The 24,067-nt window shown below is 37.3% G+C and overlaps 1 protein-coding gene across 5 annotated transcripts in view; it reads left to right on the forward strand.

Moving 5' to 3' along the window:
• AGFG1 (ArfGAP with FG repeats 1) overlaps positions 1-24,067 on the forward strand; it is a 37,328-nt gene that overhangs the window by 6,437 nt on the left and 6,824 nt on the right. For 2 of the 5 annotated variants that reach the window (XM_050902698.1, XM_050902699.1), the window contains exons 2-8: positions 3,379-3,472; positions 13,895-14,010; positions 14,555-14,717; positions 15,755-15,911; positions 21,786-21,905; positions 22,536-22,607; positions 23,562-23,771. In XM_050902698.1, coding sequence (XP_050758655.1) covers positions 3,379-3,472; positions 13,895-14,010; positions 14,555-14,717; positions 15,755-15,911; positions 21,786-21,905; positions 22,536-22,607; positions 23,562-23,771 — 932 coding nt within the window. The remainder of the gene's footprint in view (positions 1-3,378; positions 3,473-13,894; positions 14,011-14,554; positions 14,718-15,754; positions 15,912-21,785; positions 21,906-22,535; positions 22,608-23,561; positions 23,772-24,067) is intronic. The other 3 variants (XM_050902700.1, XM_050902702.1, XM_050902703.1) reach the window with 2 other exon arrangements.

Consider the following 24,067-nt stretch of genomic DNA (forward strand, 5'->3'; position numbering starts at 1 on the left):
TATAATGTTATTGAAAGTGGCTCATGCTAGTTAGAAATCAAAAAATAGGGGTTTAGCTGTTCTAATGGTAGAATCGAAGTAATTTATCTGAGGAAGATAATGCATATGTTTTGGGTTGTGTTTGTATGCTGTATAATGCAGCCTCTTGTCTTGAATTCTTTGTTCCAATCTGACTTCTTACACTGCTTTAGCGTAAGAGGAGGCTTTTCATAGGCTTCCCCCCACCCCTTGCCATGTTAAATAAACATAAAAAATACTTGTCTGTATAGTACTGTGGCTTGATAGTTAACTTTGCATTTATGGCTATTAAAGTTATGTTCAGGATTTCCAATCTTCCGGGACCACTGATGTGGCAACATGCTCTCTTTCGTCATGCAAGACATCTGACGCTTCTGTGTTGTGATCTGACCTTTAGGAGGGGGGCATGTCTTCCTCCTTTAGCAGGAGGGTGTAAAAGAAATGAGAATTCATCTTATCCCACATCATGGTTATAATGTGTAAATTGGGGAACTTTATAACCTGAACCTTAAAACTCTAGAGCAGTCTTCACTGGAGAGAGAAGCGTGTAGGACGTCTCCAGTTAGGCTAAACAAAATCTTATCTGTGCTTTAAGTACATTTAATATTGCTGCTTAACAGAACTGAAGATACATGTTTGCTGATGTAAATACTTTGAAGAGCCCTAGTGGATCAGTGTAGAGTAGGTACTGCTTAAATAACTTGTGCAGTGCCTTTAAATTGCAACCATTGGTACAATATAGCACTTAAACCATACTTATTGTAAAAATTAATTTCCAGCAGAACCTAGTGTGAAATTTTAGATATACTGCCTGTGCTGAAAAACATGTGAGTGTGTTAGTGAATAAAATAGTTTACAACTATCTAACTGTGCATCTTAATTAATAGGAGGAGGGTAAATTGAACAGACTAAGGTAGACAGAACCACTTTTATAATTATTGTAAAACCAAGGGACAGTGATTGGCACATAGTATTTGATGGAGCATATTTCTGTGAAATGGCAGGTTGATGCCAAATTTGTTTCTATGCTGTCACTTAATATACGATTCTGCAGTGTCGCTTAGTGAAATGTAATTACTCACATGCACAGACCAAGAAGGTGTGTTTAAAAAAAAAAAAAAACCCAAACAACCAAACCTAATACTAGCACCAGCTCTGAAACAATGAATTTTAACTGCATAGAACTCTTACAGATTCTTTTGAAGTTGCATCATCTTAAAATGAGTATTCACTTCAAAAACATCTTGGATAATAATACAATGTTTTAATAAGTGTTGTTTATTTATGATGTAGATGTGGATTTGATTTACAGCTAGACAAAGATGTTAAATTGTTAATTTCAATTTACCAAGGAATTTAAACATTTTAAGACAAGAAATGAATTTGCTGATGGTTGAGTTGAATAAACTATCTTGAAACCTCTCTCACTAACCTTAATAAAACTTCTGCTGCCTTCTTGTCAAGGTGCTGAACCATGGAGTCTAATTTTAGATGCTCAGATTTGAAAAATTTGCTTAAGCAAATAGCATTGTGTAAAATTAATACTTATATGCCAATAGGTTTGTATATGACTTCTGCTTTTAAGGTACTCTTAAGTTCATTGCATTTCTTAGTAAAATACAATTAATTGTTTATTTTTATCTAAGTGTTTCAAACATTGATTGTCTTAAATCTGTTTTTTTAACGAAACTTAGGCTAAAATGTTGCTGCTTAGTGTTCTAATCAGGATTCAACTTTTAACTAAAAATACGGAAATTTTTTAACACAGGATCAGAATTGTCGTCTTACACGTACAGCGTGAATTTAGGTGTCAAGGTGAATTTGCAAACTAAATGCACAACAATTTTTTTCCCCATTATACTTACTCAGAAAGTCAAAATGCTAAAAATTTTCTGTAAAAGCTGAGTATAAAGTGTTAATATTTGGAACATCAGATTTTTGTCATACACTGTTTTGATGGATAACAATTTAATTTATAGTTAGTGTTCTTGGAATAATCATGGAGTTTAAAGAAAACTACTAGTCGTCTTAAATTGGATGCCAGGGATTTTTTTTATTCCTAAAAGCCATCTGAACCAAATTTATAATTAAAGTGTAGTAACAAATATAAGCAATAAAGCTAATTCTTATCAGTTGATTTGTGAGCAATTTGGTAGCCCCGTATTACATCCCTGGAAAGTTTCCCCCAACTTCCTTTCAGGAAACCTTCTTCTCATACATAACCACAGAATTTTGTGTTCTTTGATGTGTCATAGTTAATGTATATTCTTTTTTTTTTAAGATGGTATTGCAAAAATCCAGGCCTGACTAACTTGAATGTTAAACTAACCCCATTGTATTGCCTGAGTTAGTGTCTCCACTGTTTGGCATATGTGGGATGTAATGTTCTTGTTTCCATTGAGCAAAACACGGCTTGATTTTTTTAATTGTAAGTATTTGTGTGCAAAAGCAGTAGTTAGCATGTATTTAAAGAAAGAGCTTGAAAAGAAAGGAAGCTTTTTCTTATACTGGCTCTGTTGCTCAGCAGGATTTTTCTCTATGCTTGCAGGTTTTGACTGAACTGGGTTTGACAATGTCAGGCTTTGGCAGCACAAGTGACTTGAGTTTCTGTTAGCTCTGCTGCAGCAGTCTGGCGTGGATGTGAGAATGGTGCCAATCTTTGCTTAAGGCAGAGCTGCTTAAGTTTTGAGTTATTGCATTAGTAATGGTATCTCTCATTTGAGAGGACAATAGAAACATTGGGGTTTTGCTTTTCTTGCTGTTACTTGTGTAGTGTTCAGGAGGAGGAAGAAGACAGACCTGTGGATGGAGGGGCAAAAAGTAAACTAGAAGAAGATGCTGGGAGGAAACAGGAAATATAGGTTAAAGCAAGAGAAAAAGAATCTAAGCTGGCGAGTTTAGCTTGAAGAAATCTAGTGATTGGGTAGAAGTTGTAGTAACAATAGGTTGAAGTGAGGGAGGATTTGGAGGGAAAGAAAACTACATACAACAGAGGGGCCCAAGATCGAGAGATGAAGGGTAGAGGCAAGGGTGAACAAGTTTGGGGAAGCAGATTAGGATTTAAAAAAAAGTCTAATTATGTTTTCATAAATTTGCATAGAAAGTGTCAGAGTGAGTTTGCATGTGCAGTTATAAGCATTGGTCTCCCCTAAAGCTCAATTATTTGACTTTGCATGCTGAATGTTATTTTGAGATGAGCTTAAACAGCCTTAAGTTGTATGGCAGTACCAAAATGAGTGTGTTTTACAGAGATGGCTCCTGAGTTTAAAACTGACTGACTGCTGGTTGTAATGTTAAAAGTGATTGTATGATGACAGATTTCCTGAATACTGACTAAATACTTCTTGCTTCTTCTTTTAGACGGGGCTTGAATCCACCCCACAGAGTGAAGTCAATTTCAATGACTACTTTCACACAACAGGAAATAGAATTTCTGCAGAAACATGGAAATGAAGTAAGTATTATTTGGAGAATATCAAATGGTTTTGGCACTTTAATATTAAACTTTTAAACACTACTTAAGGAAAACTTGATTTTTTTGTAGCAAAAAGTAGACAGAAGTCTTTTGAAGCCAACATCATTTGAAGTGATGCTTCTGAAGAGCTCATTTCACTTAGGTAGCTGATCATCATAATGTTACGTGTTATTGCCCAACCCAGACAATCTGGATTCACATGATCAGTATTTCTGAATTGGGTTTTCTTCTGCATTTGTGTAAGGCAGTATGCATCTGTCTTTTTTTTTTTCTGCAAGCCGAGACCTCGAGACTGACTGCAGCAGTGTTTCCTGAAAGAGCGTACCGTGACAAAAATAAATTTGTTGCTTGTAGCTGTATTTCTTCTGAGTAGGTGTCAGAAAGTCGTCTAGTAGTTTCAATAGCCTCTTTCTTTAATGAAAATATATCAGTGTTGAAGATTCTTGAAGAGAGGAAGGAAAGGGAGAATTTTTTTCCTCTAAGGATTGTTATCTAATAAATGTCTATATGTTTAGAGTGGCTTGGGGCAGCTTTGAAGACAAAAAATTCCAGTGTACTGCCTTTTTGTTCTTCTTAGTAGATGAAAACTAAATCCAAGGTAAATGCTGGATTGGCTCTATGGGGACACATGGAGCATGTAAACCCTGGATGTGGCTATTGCTGTTTTCAATTTCAGGATGAAGTTTGTATTTTAATACCATACTATAGCATTGAGGATTTGAGGCAGCTTTTGCTTCTGTTCTGAAGTAGAAGTTCTACTTCACTTTGATTGGATCTGTATTCTGTTTTAGTAGAACTATTGAATGTAGGCTATAGAGTGTCTCATCAACATGTTCTTGTTAAGCTTTGTGGGGATATATCCCGTCATTAGCTAAAAGGCTGATACTTAACTTAAACTTGGTCCATTCATAACTGTCAGGTTGAAGAATGAAAATAGAAGCAGCAATTTCTTTTTTTATCCTGGTAAATATGCATTATTTGTTGAAATGACTCTTAGAGGATGATTCCTCTAGACAGAGCTGGAACAAGGTCTAAACTCTTCCAGACATTATAAAATACTCTTAATGGCTTTGACTAGGTTTTCTTGGAATTGTTTTGGCATGTTAAAGCTGTATAACATTGCATATATATGTATATACATATACGTGTGTATATATATGTATAGCATATTGCTGACTTTTGCATAGGGAGAATAATAAAGAATCTTTTGTGGGTTCAGATATAGTATGTGGGAGTCTCTTTCCATAAGATTAGATTGTAAACTCCAGCTTTGCTTTAACCTTCACAAGCGTAAAAGAAATGTGTGTGTACCTCCCTCCCTGCATCTGTCTTAATTTCAGTCTTTCGCTGAATCTGCAACAGCTGGAGAACGCTACCAGTTTCATTTTTCACTGATCTGGAACCTTAAGTGATCCCTACTCAGTTGATTAGTGTAGTTGTCCTTCTCGTTATAGACCTGACTAGTCTGCCAATCATAATGATTTAATTGATACATAATTTATTATTGACATAAAAAAAGTTCACAGATCTCTGCAATGCTATACTATGTTTCAAAAACAGGGGTCTTTGTAGTACTTACTCCTCTAAAGTATTGCAGTGATTTAAATGAGCTACCTCATAAATGAAGATGTCCTCCTGAGTTTAGTTTTGGGTTGTTGGATAGCAGTGCATTGCCTTAATTCTAAAGTAACACTGAACAGGTATTTGTAATTGCAGATGGTAGATTTAACAGGTGCTCAAATACTGAACAGAAGTGATATTGTTTTAAACACTGTTAGAAGTTTAAAACCTAATTAAACATGTTTTCACTTTGTCATGTTTCACATGTTGCAGTAGTTAAATAAGCATTTTGCTTTCTCTTGTTGGTGTTGGACTTTGGAACACTCACCTGCAGATAAGATAAAGTATTGGGCAGATGAAGTTCATCTGACCTCACAAAAAACCTTCTTTGCTTAGCTTGCTCTTCAGCATAGGTGGCTCTTGTGTATATATTGTTCAAACATGGAACTGTCCAGCATTTTAGAATGTGGACGTGTGAAACAAAGTACAGTCACTGAATGGTTTAGAAGTTGTAACATTCAGTTGTTTTAGTTCTGCAACTATATATATATATATATAAAAAAAGCTCAACTTCTTGCAATCTAGTATGTTTAACTTCCATTTTTCTTTAGCTTGTAAAATACTTTCGTTCTCACTTTGTCCTCCCAGTCTTTCTCCAACATGGCCAAGGCCTCTGTGGTAAGCTTTCTTGCTTCCAGATGAGTAGATCATGGTGTACAATAGGGCACTCTTTCTGAATAGAAAGGAAAAGAGCAAGAAAGCTTCCCTGAGATAAGGTAGTTATTAAGGTGGTGAGTTGTTCTTAGAGGAAGTAGTTTTCCACTCTCCTTCAAAGAGTATTTATAAGGTCAATGTATTGTATGAGGCTGAAGTTCTCTTAAAAAAAAAAAAAAAAAACCTGAACAAAAAAACCCCAACCAAAAACAAACCCCCAAAAAACAACCCACAACCTAATATCTGAAATAGTAACTTTTCCTCAGTTGTCGCAAACGGCCATCTTTGTGGCACACGTGGGTGAAACATTCAGTTACTAAAAGGCTTCCACAAAGCAACTGCTTTGGGAAGAGATTATTCAGAGCAGCTTTTCTTTGTGTGTGAGACACCATCTTGTTCCCTGTATATACACCTGTGACAGGAAGACATTCCTTGGAGGTAACTTGAATGGTTTTTTTGGATGAGTTTTTACTGCTTCAATACTGCTCTATTAGAAGACATCTATATTTTGGTGTTGCTTACTCATCTGCAGGTATAAACAGATGTCCAGACTCTGGTTTTGCTCGTGTTGGGCTTAGCTCATTTTTGCAGCAAGAATGGAGGCATCTTCAAGCTGGTATTCCTCAAGTGCCTTCTGAAGTGCTTTTGAAGGATAAAGGCAATTCTGACTCACTGGGTAGGATTTTTCCTGTCCTCGTTCTCTTCATGAAGAGCAGTGTGAGGTATTTTCACACTGTATTTTCATATTAAGAATAATGAGGAGAGAGTGGTATGGAGATGGTTCTGATTGAATACTCATAATCAAATGAGGCTAACATTGATTAGGCCTCTGATTCAGTAGTGCAATGGTAGTAGAAAGTAAACTCATGGTTTGCAGAAAGTGGAGGTGGTACTAATCTCATGTTGCCGTTATAGCTGTGAATATTTATTCAGAAGCTTTCCCCTGAAGCTGAAAAATAGTATTATGAGGCAAACCAGTTACATAGTTTTTCTACTGCACTTTTGAAAAGTGCCAGATATTTTAGAACCTTTCCAAATAGCCTATTTTAATGTGCACATGGTGGGGAAAAAAAAAGATTTGGATGGTCTTGTACTTGGAAAATCTGTGTTTCTCTGGAGGCAAAGACCATGTTTACCTGAGCTAATGAGTAGAATGCTATGTGGGTATGCTCAACTGCTTGGGGTTAGTTTAACAGTGCTTAATTTTGTTTTGATGCCAGTCTTCCTGACTCCTGATAGCACCTGTGCAAGTACCAGTTTCCCGCACTCTTGCAGAACTAGTAGCAGTACGGGGCTGGTTCAGAGCTGGTGTTTGGCCTGACCAAAATGCTTTCCTAGAATCTCCTTTACTATGGAATGTGGCCTAGAAACCCTGGAGTGGAAAGAGCAGTACTAAGCTGGAGCTGATGAGTCCTGACAGCATGAGCTGTGCAGTCAGGTGTCCTTGTAGTACATCCCTGGTTCTGCTAATACGACACAGAGATGCATGAGCTGATTGCGTATAGAACAATGTCTTTGTTAGCAGGATTTACTAGCTTGGACTCTGTGCTTATGAAAGCAGCTATAGCTTCTGGACCCAAACTGGCTTTGAAATCAGTATACTGGCAGTATAAAATTCTTTTAACCTACAGAGATTAATGAATAATATTGACATCAGAAGTGCTGAATTACTAAACAAAGCTATAACTTGCTTACATAAGGGAACTGTTTCCAAATCTTTCTTCCTGTGGTGAGTGTTATGTTTTGGAACATAGTTTTGTTGTGTGGTAATCTGTAGTTCTTTGCACTGTCAGCATTACATTTGGTGCATAACTGAGGATATTGAGGGGGAGGGGGAGAAGAAAAAATCTAATTTGGCATTTACCAGACTGCTGAAAGGTGGTGTCTTATTAGAGCTTTTTAAACTGGACAGACGTGTAATCTTCCTATGCAATGGTAAGTCTGGGTCTAAACAAGAAGTGCTGTGGGTCTAGTTGTGTGCTTTTTCCTAGTTGAAGTGCAGCTTCTACCAGCAGAATTACTTGCCCTATTATAGCTTTTCCTTGCCATGCTGCTCTCACTGTGTACAAGAGAAGGTGGCTTCGTGAGCAAAAACTTAATTTTGCTGGCCTAACTGAATTTTTATTATTCCTAACTAGCACAACTATGCTAACAGGAGTTTCTAAAGTGTGGTGGCTCAATGTGTTGTGTAAGCAGAAGGCCTTTGTCTCTCCCATATCCGCCTTCCCACACACACTGGAGATCTGTATCAGTGAAATAGTTATGAAATGGTAAAATATTGTTTGGTGGTTGAAATACGTAGCATTGGAATAGAAATAACTGAAACCTCAGATTGTCTCAGGCTTTTTGCAAAATTTGATGGATAATGCTGGCTTTTTTGTTTATTAGAAGTTTTTTAGTGTGCCTGTCCTTCCCCACCTTCCCAGCTCTATAAAAACACACACAAAAACCCCACAAACATGACGACAAACGTAGAAGCAAAACCAAAAGCGAAACATTTGTGGAGAACCGGTACCTTTATGTTGTTAGCCTTTCAGCCCTGCCTGGAACTCCTGAAAGCCTGAAATGTTTCTAGGAGGCTGAGTTTTAAACCAGAAGCCTTTCTGGTCAACTTTATTTTGCAGAGTACCAGATGTGCAATGAACGGGATGAGTTCTTTGTTCCTTTCTGTCAAAGCTGAAAACAAGGGTAATTACTCAAACTGTAGGGCTACAAACGTAAATAGTGTATGGAAAACACGATAGGTAAATGCAGTTATTCTAGGAAAAACAGTTTCTCCCTCAAATAGAATAGTTGTTGAGTGCAGATTCAGGGAAACCAATGGTATGAAGAGAAATATAGGTAAAGACTTTATTATAACATACAGTATGCACTTGGCCCAATTTCTCCTTTCAACGATATATTTAAGTTAAGGCAACTCACAGTTTCTGCCTTGCTACCTCCTGGGTTTTTATCTAGGTCAGGGTGAGTAGGTTGAAGCTGGTTGTGATTCCCTTTCCCTCTTTGCTTCATGCTGTAGTTACTGATCTAATTCTGAACTTCCCAATACCTAGTTGCCAAATGTCTAATGACATCCCTTGCAGGATTGAAGCTTGCTGGCAGAAAACAGGTACTGTTCTTCCCAAACCAGTTGTAAAAGGATTCTCATGAACTTTTAAATTTCATGAAGATAACTGCTGAATCTTGTTTTCTGCTTATTGTTACCTGACAAGATAAAAATTCGCCTTGTCTTGGTACTTTGCAGCTCTCACAATATAGTAACGGCAGATAAAACTTCAAAGTCTTGCTTCTGTCAACCCTTCAACAAAAGTAGACTTTCAAATGCTGCATATGCTTAATCATTCTGACTTCAGTGCTTTTGTTTTTTCTTCTTGCTGTACTGGTAAACCAGTGGGACATGGACTAATTATACTTTTCAGGGACAGTGGACAATGATCATGGATTGTTGGATATGGTCCACTGTTTCTAGGGGCTTCCACATAACTTGAATGTTTACTCTTGGCTCCAGCTTGCCAGGCTCTTCTCCTAAGCAGAGCATTTTGCTTAATAGAGCTTTGGTTATGAAAAGGAGGAGTATAGCAAGGCTTTTGGTGAATGAACAGAGCTTTTGAGCAGAGGCTTATTTGTGCTGCTGTTGCAAAAAGAACAGTATTAATATTAAATGGCTGAACCAGAGGTTCCCCAAGAAGGTGGTGCGATGTAGAAGGATTTCAGAAAGCCATAGAATTTTTAGGCCTGGTACCTTAATAGTAATGTTGTGTAACTCTGTGGTGAGTTGGGATGCTTCTTCATGTGTTATCTGTAAAAGCAAAGGAATGAGTAGTTCTGTTAAAATGGAGCTTAAGATGTATCATGAAACTTGAGCAGTAGCATTTTCTGAATCAGCTCTGCAAGTCTGATTGATTTATGGAGTAGCTAGAGAGGTGTTTTGAAATACATGCTCTTTGGGATATCAGATTTGAATTTCTCAAAGCATATATTGTTTTGAATTTTTGCTTCTTTTGAAAATTACTTCCTTTTTTTCCCCCTCAAATAGTAAGTTTGTATTAGAAAACTAAGAAGAAAACTTCTGGTTTACTAGAGCAACTGGTTGCTTAAAGCTTCGTTTTGTGCAGATTTATATGCCCTTTACTGTCTTTTTGCACTTTTTTCCCCATGTCCTGCAAGTAATGGCTGGGCAAGAGTCAGCACATACTGTGAATAACTGTGTGCTGATTTGTTCGGGTGTCCTGCCTAGGCAGCTGTCAGGCCAGACAGAACATAGAACTGAAGCTCATGTTGAAGTATTGGCAGCTGAAGTTGCCAATTTGATTTTTCTACATTTCCACTGTGGTGGTTTTTTTTTTTTTTACAGTTAATCTTTTAGTATCTCAAGTGCTGTCAAATTCCAATAGTGGATTTAAAGGCAGTGATTAGTGGGGAGTAGTCAGGGTACCAAAGATGTAAATGCTGAGTGATCATTCCCTACCATAACTCAACAGCAAGTTGTATGGCATAAATTTCCTTGATCTTTATCATAGGAGTAACTTTTAAATAGCTTTGAAATAAAAAATGTGATGGCCTGATCAGTAAAAATGTTCACGTTTCTCACAGCAAGCTTTTCTTTGCACAAGATTCAGTACTGTTAGTGACTTAAGACTGTGGAAAGATAACTATTTCAAAAAACAACAATTGTATGACAATGCAAGTTCTGTTTCTGATGACAATATTTTTTATTTTAATTTCCAATTCTGATTTTTATCCTATGGTATTGCACGGGGCACACTGCCATTTGCTTTTTTGTAGATAGCTGAAAATTGTGTATTATGGCTCGCTTGAAGCATAATCAATGCAGTATTGTGGATCCCTGTCAAGTCAGATGATAGTAACAAAAGTATAGCTAGAAAGAGCATACAGGTCACCAGCAAACAAGGAAAGACAACAGGCCTTTTATTGTGTTCTGAATGCTTGCTTGGAACGGCTGCTGATGTTCAAAGCATTGTGTGGTACTTCATACAGAAATAGACAAAACTGTGCCTTTTAGTAGTTTCTTGTGTGATATTAAAGCTTTATAAAACTTGGCTTTCTAAAGGACTTGTCTGTATTTAAGACTTCTAAGAAGTTGTACTTTCTCTCAGAACTCTTTAGGTAAAGAAATTTTATGTGAAATTTAATTTGCATCTCTGGTGTGGTAAAGTAAATGTTTTAACCTGTGTTTGTATAGCTACTGCTGTCAAACTCTGTTAAAATGAGAACTTCTTGCTGAAGCGTGTGTGACATAAGTCTAGATTCTTTTGCTTGGTGGTTGTGTGTTATTGTGTGTTGCCAATTAGTAATACTGTTCTCTCTGCTACCGGTAACAGAGAACCAATAAAGAGTGCCTGGCAGGTTTAATTAAATAAATTATAATAGTGACTTAAGGCATATTTCAGCTGTTACTGCTTTTGTGTTTAGGTATTTAGAAGAAATTAGTTGCTCCAGGAAACACTTTTGGAAGCCTGCTTTCTGAAGGTTTGCAAAAATTACAATGCAGTGCAAGAACTGACGCCTTTAAGAAGCTTGCATCCTTTTAAACCAGCAATGTGTTTGGACAGCACAGTCCTCCTCCGTACCTGTTTGCATATTCATACAACTGTTATCTACTATAGCTGCATAGCTGGTAAATGATTTAAAGTCACACAGGACCTTTTTTTTCTGATTTCTCCTAGAAATCTGTGGTGGTCAGGAAGCCTTGAGACTATTTGATGTCGAGTTGGGTTGTTTTTTTTTTTTTCTTTTCCCCTCACTCTGAATGCTTAGGCACCTCAGGGTGAAGATGAAGCAGAAAACTGGGAGGGAGAAAGGTGAAAAACTGGGTTGTGGTTTGACTGTTGCTGTGAGTTGATCTCAGTGCAGATTTCACTGGTACTAGTGACATGGTAATTGTGATGAATTTCTTTGATCTGACTTGTTTTGGGTGGTAGGAGAAAGGGGGGTAATTTAATGGCCTGATATGGGGGGGGAAGAGGACTTCCTCTTTTATTCACTAGTACATCTTAGGCTGGATGCAAACTCATCATCACGGTACTGCCCGGAGTGTTACTCTGCTAGGTGCAGGATCAAGTAGGGGCTGTTCTAACACTTGTTTTTCTGCTTGTCTGAAATTAGGCACAACTTTTTCTTTTCTTCAGTGTTTCCTGATGTTCCTCCCAATACTGAAGTTGGGGTTGGGGGGGACTGTGTACATTTGGACACCACCAACTCCTGCTGCCAGGTATTCCGTAACTAGCCACAAACAGGACTCCTCTTCCTCCTAGCAATCATATGACTGGTACAGTTATACTCACAAATCTAAGTATGGAAAGACTACTGCTGGCCCACATCAGACTATCCACTGCAGATGTTTAAAGCTATACCCATAAAAGTTTTGACTTCATAAATTTTGTCAGCAAAAAGTAGTGCTTATGTGAAAGATTGCTACTATTAAAATAGTGCTTCATGCTCTTAGCTATTATTTTAGAACAGACTTGTGACTTTTTGACTAAGTTTATATCTTCTAACTTTGTATGAAGAAGTATTAAACAAATACCTTCAGTTTCGTTTCATCTATTACCATACTGCAAATAATGACTGTTTAAATTTACGAACTCAGATCAGTGCATTGAACTTAACCCTTTTGTGGAGTACAATTGCTGAATGAATGCTGAATAGCTGAGTTTGTTTGAAGTAGGAACTACTGATCTTATTTTTAGATGAGTGTTTAAATCACTAATTTAGAGCTATCCTTTGATCATTAGATCTGTTTCCCGTTGTTGTTTCTCTCTATCCAGTAGATGACAGTAAGGACTGTGGAGTGTTGGACATGCAAGCAGGCTATATAAAATTGAGACATCAAGTATGAAATACATACTTAGGCTGTCTGTCTAATCTCTCTAATCCTGAGCAATCTTTGAAATGACCTGTAAGATCTATCACATTTGACAACTAGCGCTCCCCAAGATGCTAAGTTGCTACAATTTTAGTGAAGTTAGCTGGCCAAGTGAAGAAAACATCTCTGAGGAAGATGATGTAGTGGAAGTATCACAGCTTCTACCTTGATTTGCCAGCTTTCAAGGCAATCGGTTTATGTAGCTCTTGCTTGTTAGAGCATGTGCTTCCTCTGAAGGTCATGGGGACAATGCTGAAAACCTGACACTATTGCAGGGATAGAGGGCAGCATTTGTAGGAGGCATGTAAGAGGGATGGTCAGGACTATTTCAGAAAGGGTGTGGGAAGAAAGGGTATGCATAATAAAAACAAAGCTTTTTTGCCTCCGCTTCTCTGGAAGAAACCTGTTCTAAAATGGCAGAGTCTGTTTTTAGAGGGTAGCTAATGTTTGGTGTATCGTTTGGGTGCATATTCAGGTTACTTGCCGAGTAGTCTTAAGTGCTTAAAGAAAATATTTTAAGTGTGACAACTCCTGGTCTTGTTTAGTTTTGAGAACAGTCACCTTTCCTCCTGTTTTGGTCAGGAATTAAAGCTAAACATATTGAGAATTTTGCAATTGCTTCAACTTCTGCTCACTCACAACTACAATTAGAAAATTAAAGCAGAGCAAGAGTACTTTTCCCCCTCCTCATACCCGCACTCAAATGAAATATATATGATACCATAGAAACTACATCATGGTAAGAAAGGCTGTTTTTAAAAAAAAAAAGTTCCTATACTCAAATAGTAATCATAAGTATAAATACTAAACCTCAGATCCTTTAAAAGCTACCATCTGGGGCTTACGGCATATGGAATCTGTTGAGACAGTTTAAACCCTGAAGTACAGGTAAGGGAATGTGTAGAATTAGGTGAAGGAGAAGAGTCTTAAAGATCACAAGTAGAAATCAGGTGCTTTGCCCCTTCATGAGTACATACTACAAATATTTTGTAAAAGCAGTATTTGATGGTGAAATTGGATGCTAGGATTTGCTTGCCCTGCTGTGACAGATGGTCTTTTGACTTTTAAGTATTTAGACCAGTACATGGTGCACCAGTCAGTTGTTAAAGCAGCTCAGTCTGGAACAAAAAATGTGCAGCCACACACTTTTTAATGGTTTGATGTATTAACAATTGTAAACTTAAATGGGTTTTGAATTAAGATATTTTCCCTGATTAATCTGTGGTTGTTTTTTTTATAAGGTGTGCAAACAGATTTGGCTAGGCCTATTCGATGATAGATCATCAGCAATTCCAGACTTCAGGGATCCACAGAAAGTAAAGGAATTTCTACAGGAAAAATATGAAAAGAAAAGATGGTAAGATATCTTTATAATTATAAAAATTGCCTCTATGACAGAAGTGAAGATGGACTGTTATCCTCACATTCTTGAGTGTGCTTTCCTTCTTGTGTGCTCTTTGGACTAGATTGCACAGCTCTGTAAAGTAAAATGATTCCTGAACTTTATTCAGAGCTCCTACAGGAAGCAGAGAAGACAAACTTTAAAGAAGTTTCTCAATGTGTAATTCATATTGATGGAACAGAAATGGCTTAAGGGGATGTCAACAACAGTGTAAAGTAAGAGTTTTGCAGGCTTTTATTAGGAGGTGGAAGACAGGTGTGGTTTGTATTAAATAAGTGCTATAAAATATTGATGACTTGGAATTCTAGTCCATTTTTTAAAAAATATCTGGCATATTTAACTAATGGGTATCTTGCAAACTACTGATAGAATTTGTTGCAGGGTCAGTGGTTAAAATAGCAAAGCTGAGATCTACGAGTTCTCACACTTGAGTCTTATGAATGTTGAGCAGAAGTTTTCATGTTAAACTTGTAAAAACCGTTGCTCTTTTTGAATGTAGGTATGTTCCTCCAGAGCAAGCAAAGGTGGTGGCATCAGTCCACGCATCCATATCAGGGTCTTCTGCTAGTAGTACAAGCAGCACACCTGAGGTGAAGCCACTCAAATCTCTCTTGGGAGAAGCTGCACCCACACTGCACTTAAACAAGGGCACACCCAGCCAAGTGAGTAATGACAGAGCTGAAGAGCACAGAACTGTTCAGCAGTACTTTCTCTTTTAGTGGCACAAGAATTCTTGCAATAGCAACTGTTACCTAATAATATGATCACTAAAGACAGCTTTATTTTATGTGTTTTGTTGAAGTATACAGGTGTTTGCAGATCAGGTTCTAAATTAAGCTTGTTTCTATTGACCAAATTGATTTCCCCCCCCATGATTATTTTCAGTAAGCAGACTTTTCCAGTGTGATTGACAAGTTTAATTATGATTGTCTTTTACTTAAATATCTCTAAAGTTTGAACCTAATGTGATATATTTTTATGTTTGTTTTTTATTTGAAAACAATGAAATGGCTGATACCGTTAACCATGAGATTAGTAGTGAATATGTGGATGAAAAGCATACATGTTCATTATTACTTGCTATGCATTCTGGAACTGTCTTATCAAGTGGCTTTCAGGGAGTGTCTGTATGCTGTTATGTAAAGCCAAACAACACTATGTACTTAAATTTTGGAAGGAAGACAGTTTTTTGAAACTGTTTTACCTTTAGGATACAGGCAACTCTTGAATGGACCTCTTAAGACTCAAACGCAAGAAATTTGCGGCTTGCAGCCTTGCTATGAAATTCTTCAATTTTTCTCTCCCTATACTGAATTCTAAAGACTTTTTCAGAATGCAGTGAATAACTATTTTCCAACTTGTAAAATTAAGTTTTATTGCTTGTATTTGTACAGTATTTGCAGTTTTAAATACACAGTTTTGAAGTTGCTGTAAGCTAATTGCTGCTACGTTACTCTTCTAAGCCCTATTAATCCATGGAAATCTGCTGCAGAGTTTGTTTAAAAGCCACCATAGTAGCATAAATAGATTGCTGTCCTTATACTATAGAACAGGGTCTGTGCTGTATACAGCATCTTAAACTTCAGGAACAAATGGCTTGTTAAAGAAATATGCTTCGTCTATCCTTGTAGTATTTTGCAAAAGTTAGTTTGGTAAAATATCAGCTTATTTCTGTTACTAATTGCAGTGTTGTTTGTAGTCTCCTGTTGTAGTTCGATCTCAAGGACAGCAGCAACAAGAAAAGAAACAATTTGACCTCCTCAGTGACCTTGGCTCAGATATCTTTGCTGCTGCTCCTCCTCAGTCAACTGCTACAGCAAATTTTGCTAATTTTGCACACTTCAACAGTCATACAGGTAAGTATTCTGAGCAGTGTATCCCTTTTAAATGTATAATGTAGTTTTAATTTTTGATGACTTTAGTGTGAACTTCTTCATGAGGTATATGTAATTTCTGTGCCTTGAGAATGTTGTATTGGTCAAGATTTCCTTTAGATCTTTATAAAGCAAGGTTGAAGACATAAATGCTGATAATCCTACTTTTTGAAGTGGGAGTTGCTGTAGCTATCTTCTATGATATGTATGATTAGACTGTTTCTGCCTACTACTAGAACTTTAAATTCTTCGGGGGAGAGAGTGAGAGGATGAGTAACAGAATGTAGGGAGAAACTGATATTAGACCTTCAATTTTCTTTCTGAAAATTATTAGGAAGAGCATTCATGGAAAGAAAGCAGATATAGAGACTTTAAGGGAGTTCAAATGCATTGACAATAACTGTCAATTTGTTAAAAGAAAAACAAAGGCTTCCTCAGTTTAAAGAATGACCTCGTCTTTTGTGTGTGTGTCTATTTGAAAACTGAATACTACCCGTGTGGGTAGTATTCTGTAGTTTCAGAAAGAATAAACAAGCTTTGAGCATACATAGTGACTGAGGATGGGGGTAGGCCTTGAATTCTTAAAGAATGACTTCAGTAAAATATATTGAGCCCTCAGGGTTTATTTTCAGCCACAGATCTTGAGCCATAGAAGTCTATCCTAAAGAAGTAGTTGATTCTGTGGTCACTGAAGTATGTTGTTGCTAACTTGCATTGTAATTGTGGGAAAGTACCTTTGCCTGCCTTGTCTGAATGGGCTTTTCATCTAGTTTTTCTGAGAGAAACTGTGATGCTGCTAAGTCAACAAGAATAAGAGATATTTTTTGCACATCAGTCCTGAAATTGTTAACAGCTGAGAGGAAGCATGATGGAGGGGACTTAAGGCACACCTGCAGAACTGACCAAAGTATCAAGGCTTTCTCAAAGTTAACTTTCAAAAAAAATGTTGTGAAATAACTGGCTGAATTCAGTAATACTGAATAAGAATTGCCATTGCAGTGTATTTTGTAAAATCCTTAAGATTTCATGTTAATCATCTTTTTAGAGGTATATTTAAGTGGGAGAACTTGTGCTGACTGGCCAATGTTGTACAGTGTTACTGAAGAGGCTGCAGATATTTAATTCTTTCTAATAACTTATTCTTTCCACACTTGTTGCTGAATGATTCTATATTTATATACACTTAATTATTCTTTGTGGGTTTCAGGAGATGAAAATTCCATTAAAGCAATATTTCAATACTGTGTTCCAAATCTAAGTAAAATTCCACTGCATCTCTGCTGGGTAATTTTTAAAAGGATAAAAAGCAATATGAACACTCCAGAATAAATATAATCTTATGAAAGAGTCTGTTAATTTCTGGCTGAATTAAGTGCTGAAAATCAAAACTGAGAGGAATACTCAGCTGTACTGACTAGTTTTCTGTTTCAATAGTTAACCATTGTGGTCATTCCCATGACTCCTTTCCATAAGTTTTACCAGCCCAGAAACTGTTTTGGGTTCTAAATCCATTTCTAAAAGACAAAAATGTAATTCTGAGCGTGTGATAGCTGAATGTGTATTGCAGACTGGTTTATCTGAAGGTGTTTTCTGACTTGCTGGGGTAAAACACTTGTAAGCCTTGTTCTGTGTGCAGTAACCACAGGGTAGTGTTAACTGAAACTAATATTGAAATGTTACAGACTCTTCCCTTTGGACCCCAAGGAGGGTTGATCAGTCTACCAGCTTTGGCAAAAATGAGTTTTAAGTGCTCATTTAAGGAGCTGTATAAACATGTAATTTTTGTTAGTAATCACACACTACAGCAGAGGATGGAAGAACTTGCACTTAGTCCAGCACTACTTTCTCGAAGTTTATGGTCCGGTGTTCTTGTTTTAGGGCTTTTTTTTTTTGCTGTGCCTACAGGGAAAGGAGTTTTCTCTTTCCCTTCAAGTACACTATGGTTAACTAAAGAAATCGCTGAAAAGCACCAGCAAGTTTAAGGTCTTCCGGTGTAAGTTACTGTTTCTGCAATTAAGACACAACTGAGCGCAGCAGCTGATAGGAGAATATTAACAAACTTGTGCTGTGATCTGTAAAGTGTAGATGGTAAAGCTTGAAAGTTATGCAGGAAGTGCAACTTCGGATATGTTCCTTTTTTCTGAGTTTTCTAATGTACTAAGCTGGCTCAGGACATTGTTGAATGTTGAAGGGGAAACATGCTGACCTTACGTTTACTGTCTGTATTTAATTTACAGAGTTACATAACTTCTGCAAAATGATGAGGTTTTGAAGATGATGGTAGATAACTGTTCTCTGTCTGTAGTTTACAGACTGGTAATAGTGGCGGAAAAAAAAGATAAAAATTTTTGGCATGTAGACTTTCTATAAACTAATGGAATAGAAGACCTGCACAAAAGATTTTAAAAGGTGTAGTGACACAGCACAAATCTATCACAGATAACAAGGGAGAAGAGGTTTTACCCAGAAGTAGTAAAATAGTACGACATAGTTAGTCTTCTAGAGAATTATTTTCAATTTTGTAATTGAAGATATGTGGACCTTATTTTAGGTTTTTTGTTTTGCAGTGTTTCGTGCGTTTATTCCACACTAGGTAGTGCAAACCTCACAGAAGAAACTATGCAAAGATTGTAGGGGCAGCTTGCATTGCCATGACTGGTGCTGTCATACTTCAGCTAGCTTTAGCCAGCTAGCTTTTGTATTGCCTCATTGATCTGCAGTCACAACAGCAATTGTAAATCTATGTAAATCTGCAGTCCACTGCAGTTCCTTAACTTAGGGTTGTTCTTGGGTTTCTGCGTGGAGAAATGAATTTTGGAATTGCCAGTCCATCCTTAAAAACGTGATCTACATATTGTTCAGGTACAGGAACGTACAAGTCTTACCTGGTCTTTACCTTTGTGCCACTTTTACATAGGTTTAAACTTTACCACATAAAATAAATCAAGATTAACATCTGAATGCTCTGCAGAAGAGTCTTTACAGCTCTACTATTTTAACGTGGGCCCACTTGCAAATCATGCTTTCTGTGTCGGCTGATGCAATAAAATTAAGTGGCCTGTAATATAATATGTTCCAGTTTTTAATCTAGACCCAAAAGATACTTCATTTAAGATTCTTGACATAGTATTCATTTGTATGAGTGGTTAAAATGAAAAATTTTGTCATAATTCTAGGAGTGACATTTATGTACTTAATCCTATTTGGTCAACTAAACATCGGTCACTGAGTAGCCACTATCCAATTGATGCATCAGGATGAAAGCATCACTTTCATTTTAAAGAAAGGTGCAATTGAATTCTTAATCTATTCCTCTTAAACCTACTGGTTTAAAAGCAAAACAAAAAAAAACAAACTGTGGAATTTGGACTTGAAGTCTGTAGAATGCTGTTTGAACCAATACACATGGTATAATAATAGAAACTATTTTTCCTCTGTTTGTGTCAACTTTTTCTCTGTGCACACTTTAAAGGTGAAAATTTTAGGGCAGAACTTTCCTAAGACCTTGCTTTCTCATTGCCTTTTTTTTTCCTTGCTTGTTGACTCTCTTGCTGTGGTGGGTTGACCTTGGCTGGCTGCCAGGTGCCCACCAAGCTGCTCTCTCACTCCCCCTCCTCAGCAGGATGGGGGGAGAAAATATGATGAAAAAGCTTGTGAGTCAAGATAAGGACAGGGAGATCACTTGCTGGTTACAGTCATGGGCAAAACAGACTTGGCTTGAGGAAGATTAACTTAATTTATTGTCAATTAGTAGTAGATAGTGAGAAATAAAAACAAAACTAAAACCACCTTCACCCCTTCTTTCCAGGCTCAGTTTCACTCCTGACTCTTCTACTTCCTTCCCCTGAGCTGTGCAGGGGAATGGGGGTTTCAGTTCATAACACTTAGTCTCTGCCATTCCTTCCTCCTCATGCTGTTCCCCTGCTCCATTGTGGCATACCTCCCCCCCAGTGGGATACAGGCCTTCACAAACTTCTTCAATATGGGCCCTTCCCATGGGCTACAGTTCTTTAAGAACTGCTCCAGCATGGTTCCTTTCCATGGGGTACAGTCCTTCAGGTATGGACTGCTCCAGCACGGGCTTTCCACAGGCTCCAGCTTCCTTCAGGGCATCTCTACCTGCTCTGGTGTGGGGTCCTCCACAGGCTGCAGTGTGGATATCTATTCCACTGTGGTCCTCCATGGGCTGCAGGGGGACAACCTTCTTCTTCACCATGGTCTTCTCCATGGGCTACAGAGGAATCTCTGCTCTATTGCCTGGAGCACATCCTCCACCTCCCTCTTTACTGACCTTGGTGTCTGCAGGGTTGTTTCTCTCACATTTTTTCTCACTCTTCTCAGCTGCTGCGCAGTGTTTTTTACCCTTTCTTAAATATGTTACCACAGAGGTGCCACCAGCATTGCTGATGGGCTCAGCTTTAGGCAGCAGCAGGTCTGTTTTGGAGCCAGCTGAAACTAGGCGTCAGAAATGGGGGCAGCTTCTGATCTCTTCTCATGGGGGCCACCCCTGCAGCCCCCCCGCTACCAAAACTGTGCCATGTAAACCCAATATGCATGCACACTTCTAGTAAAACGTGGTATCAAGTAGAGTCAAACCTCACCCTCTCTCCCAGTATCCCCTGTGAAGGGAAATACTTGCTCTTTCATTTATATTAGCAGCATTATGGAATACAGTAGTTTGTATAAAAATGTCCTTTTAGTTTATAAATCTGTAGTATAGATGCTTTTAAAATAGAAATTAAGTGAAATAATGCAACTTTTTACTAGCATTATCTGGCTATTAAGTAACAGTACTTAAACAATCAGCATAATTTGTTTTTGTATATACTTAATCTACAAAATCCCTTCAGAATAAACAAATCCTGACCCAAAAATATAATGTATTGCATCTGTTATTCTAGAAGGTGTTTTGTGGGCTTTCTTTAGATAGTAACTCAAGTTACCTATATATGGGTTTGTTTTGCATTTGATTAAAAAAAATTTTTTTCCCTTACTCCTTGCTTATAACAGTGTTTAAGACTTTCTGTGGAGCTTATCAGTTAGGCATGCAATTCCTGTTGAATCTATAGATGCTTGAATGTCCAGCTGTTTGAAATTAGATGGGTGTTAACTTTTATTTTCTCCTATAGTATGGCACGAAAGGAAGGTGAAAACTGAAATTCTATTTGAAATTTCCTTGGACTTTATTTTGTGGATACACTCTATGAATGCTATCTTCTTGACATTGGTATTGATTTTCCATATTTCTGTATTCTGATTTAGTTTTTTAAAAACTGAATTTTCCAGTTAAATGAATTTATAAACCTACCCAAAACTATTCAAGTGGTGCCAAACTAAATTCATCCAAGGAAGAAGCACTTTGTATATAAGGAATTCAAATTGTCAGTATGTTACAAGAATACTTTATAATTTTTACTCCCAAAGAAATGTTCAGTTAGACCACAAATTCCAGTTTTGGAAACTAGCATTTAGGATGATACCTGGTTTGGGTTCTACAGGTATACATCTGGTATTCTGTACTTTTTGGCTGTTTTTCCCTGACCAGCCACCACTGCAAACACTCTAGGGTTAAGCTGAACTGGACTTCATCAGGTCATGCAGTTGTGAGTAGCAGCATGTGTGAGAAGGAGAGAAGTAGCGTTAACTGGTACAGCTCTGTGAAAGTGATTCATGAAAGCTTGTTCAAAGACAACTTTCGGTTGTAGAATATCATGTATAATTTTTTAATGTAAAAAGAAATTACAAGGTAGGACATAACCCTTGGAGGCTGTCATGACCATGAATTCAGTTAATACATCTGTTTTTGTGTTTATTTTCCATATCCATTAACATGTTTTGTTCCTTTGCAATTTACAGCGCAGAACTCTGCAAATGCAGGTTTTGCAAACTTTGATGCATTTGGACAGTCTAGTGGTTCGAGTAATTTTGGAGGTTTCCCCACAGCAAGTCAGTCTTCTTTTCAGCCCCAAAATACAGGTAGAACTCCTAGCACTTCTGATTAATACTTAATTGAAATAATCCTTACCTTTATGTTGGAAGATACTTAAGTTGAGTTTATTTCTTGCATCTGCCTGCTTTAATGCAGTCGAGCCATCTGAAGCTCTGGGGAAACTCAAAATGAATTCTTTCTGTTTGGTGTTGATTTTCTTTTTTTTCCTAATGCTACTCAGAAGTCTGATTTATCGCACTATGTGTTTGTTAGCTCTACACCTGAAATAACTATGAAGAGAGTAAACCATACTGCTTTTGATAAATATTGAATTGACTCTATCTTATAAGAGACGTGTTTCAGTAGACCCAAAAGCACATCACAGTACCAAAAAAAGTGTGTCTATGCGTATGTATAACACATGCACACACTTCAGTATGTTTGACTTCATGTGTAGAGCCTATTGCTAAGATTTATTTTGCTTTCCTTTAATTTGATCATGCTTTAGAACTTCTGCTTGAGCTTACACTTGCTGTTTGTCTAGATCTTTGGCTGACTGACTTTCTTTTCCTTTTTTTTTTTTCTTTTGAGTGTGGTGTCGTGTTAAACTTTTTTTCAAATTTTCTTTCTCCCTTCTTATGTTAACTTTAACCCACACACAATTTCTGGCTGCCCAGCGTTCAGAACGCTTTCATCTAGCTGCAGTTTTGGTGAATTTACTTCAGCTTTTCCTCTCCAGGCTGTACACAGTAAGTTCCACACAGTGGAAAACTCAGCTTGCTTCATTTTATGCCATTGTAGTATAGCATTTTCATTCCTACTGTTGCATATGTTTTAACTTATTGGTTATGCTATTAGAAAGTTGTGTGTTCTGTAGCATGAGCGGAATCCTCAACCAACTGTTATAAAATGTGATACACTTAATGGAACAACTCATTTAAGTTTAAGTATGTGACCTGCCTAGATTAAATTGTCTGCACACTGAAGAGATGGAAGCTCATGGTTTCGTATTTGAACTGAAGTTCAGTTGTGTGGACCTAAGTCAGATTTTTAAAACTGATTTACGTATCTCTGATGTCAGTGGAGACTTGGTATAAAAAGAGCTGTGCTGTGTCTTCCCCCTCACCTCTTTCCTGATTGGATGTAGTCTAAAAATCTGAGAAGAGAGAACCAAACTATCTCTCTAAACCTTGGCATGAAATCATACTACTTTTGGACTTACAGGCACTGGTTTTTTGCTTGAACGATGACTGACATCTGAAATGGTTAAACATTGTACCATTAAGTAAATGCAAATAGTAGCTATTCATTAGACACATATGACAGGAAAAGGAAGCTTCTGTATTTTCAATATTAAAGATTCAGACAAATACTTATTTTTCTAGCAAAATATTATTGTTGAAATTCCTTTAACAGCTAATAAATAGCATATAGTTTTTCAAGATCAAATTATGACTGTGATTTAAGCTGTTGAATTTTGGGGTTTTTGTCCCTGATCTGCAGACTGAAAAATACAAAAACTTTTTTTTTTTGTCTAATGAGCCAGTGTAACTGTGAAGGAAATGTAAACGTGTGGGATGGGGCGGGGGAACATGTTGCCTCCCGTAACCACAAAGAGGTGGGACTATTGTGCCATCAGTTACAGTTGGAGAGACTTTCTCTAGCTTTGGAGTGTTGATCATGTTTAACTTAATTTGTTACAGGTGGAAGTGCTGGATCAGTGAATGCGAACTTTGCTCACTTTGATAACTTCCCCAAATCCTCCAGTGCTGATTTTGGAGCCTTCAATGCTTCTCAGAGCAACACGACAGCAACTGCAGCCAGTAAAGCTGCAGTGAATAAACCGAATCTCCAGTCAGCTGACAAATATGCAGCTCTTGCTAATTTAGATAATATCTTCAGCGCAGGGCAAGGTATTAAACTTTATTCTTTGATGTGCTTATTCTACATGTGTATGCTTACCACAAGGATGGCTGTGCTTCTTAAAATAGTGACCGTATTTCAAAATGTCCTTTCTTTAAGTTACCAGTAGAATTTCATGTCAGTGTACCCTTAATGTGTAAGATGTAAGTTTTAAGACTAACATCACTCCAAAAGGATGTCATCAGAAGACTGCTTTTTGGGAACCGACTTCCTATCAAGACGAATAACTCTAAGCGGAAATATCTAAATAATTATGACTGCAATGATGAAAATATATAAAAATGTA

The sequence above is a fragment of the Gymnogyps californianus genome, chromosome 10, assembly GCF_018139145.2.
Source record: "Gymnogyps californianus isolate 813 chromosome 10, ASM1813914v2, whole genome shotgun sequence".
In the NCBI taxonomy this organism is placed as follows: domain Eukaryota; kingdom Metazoa; phylum Chordata; class Aves; order Accipitriformes; family Cathartidae; genus Gymnogyps; species Gymnogyps californianus.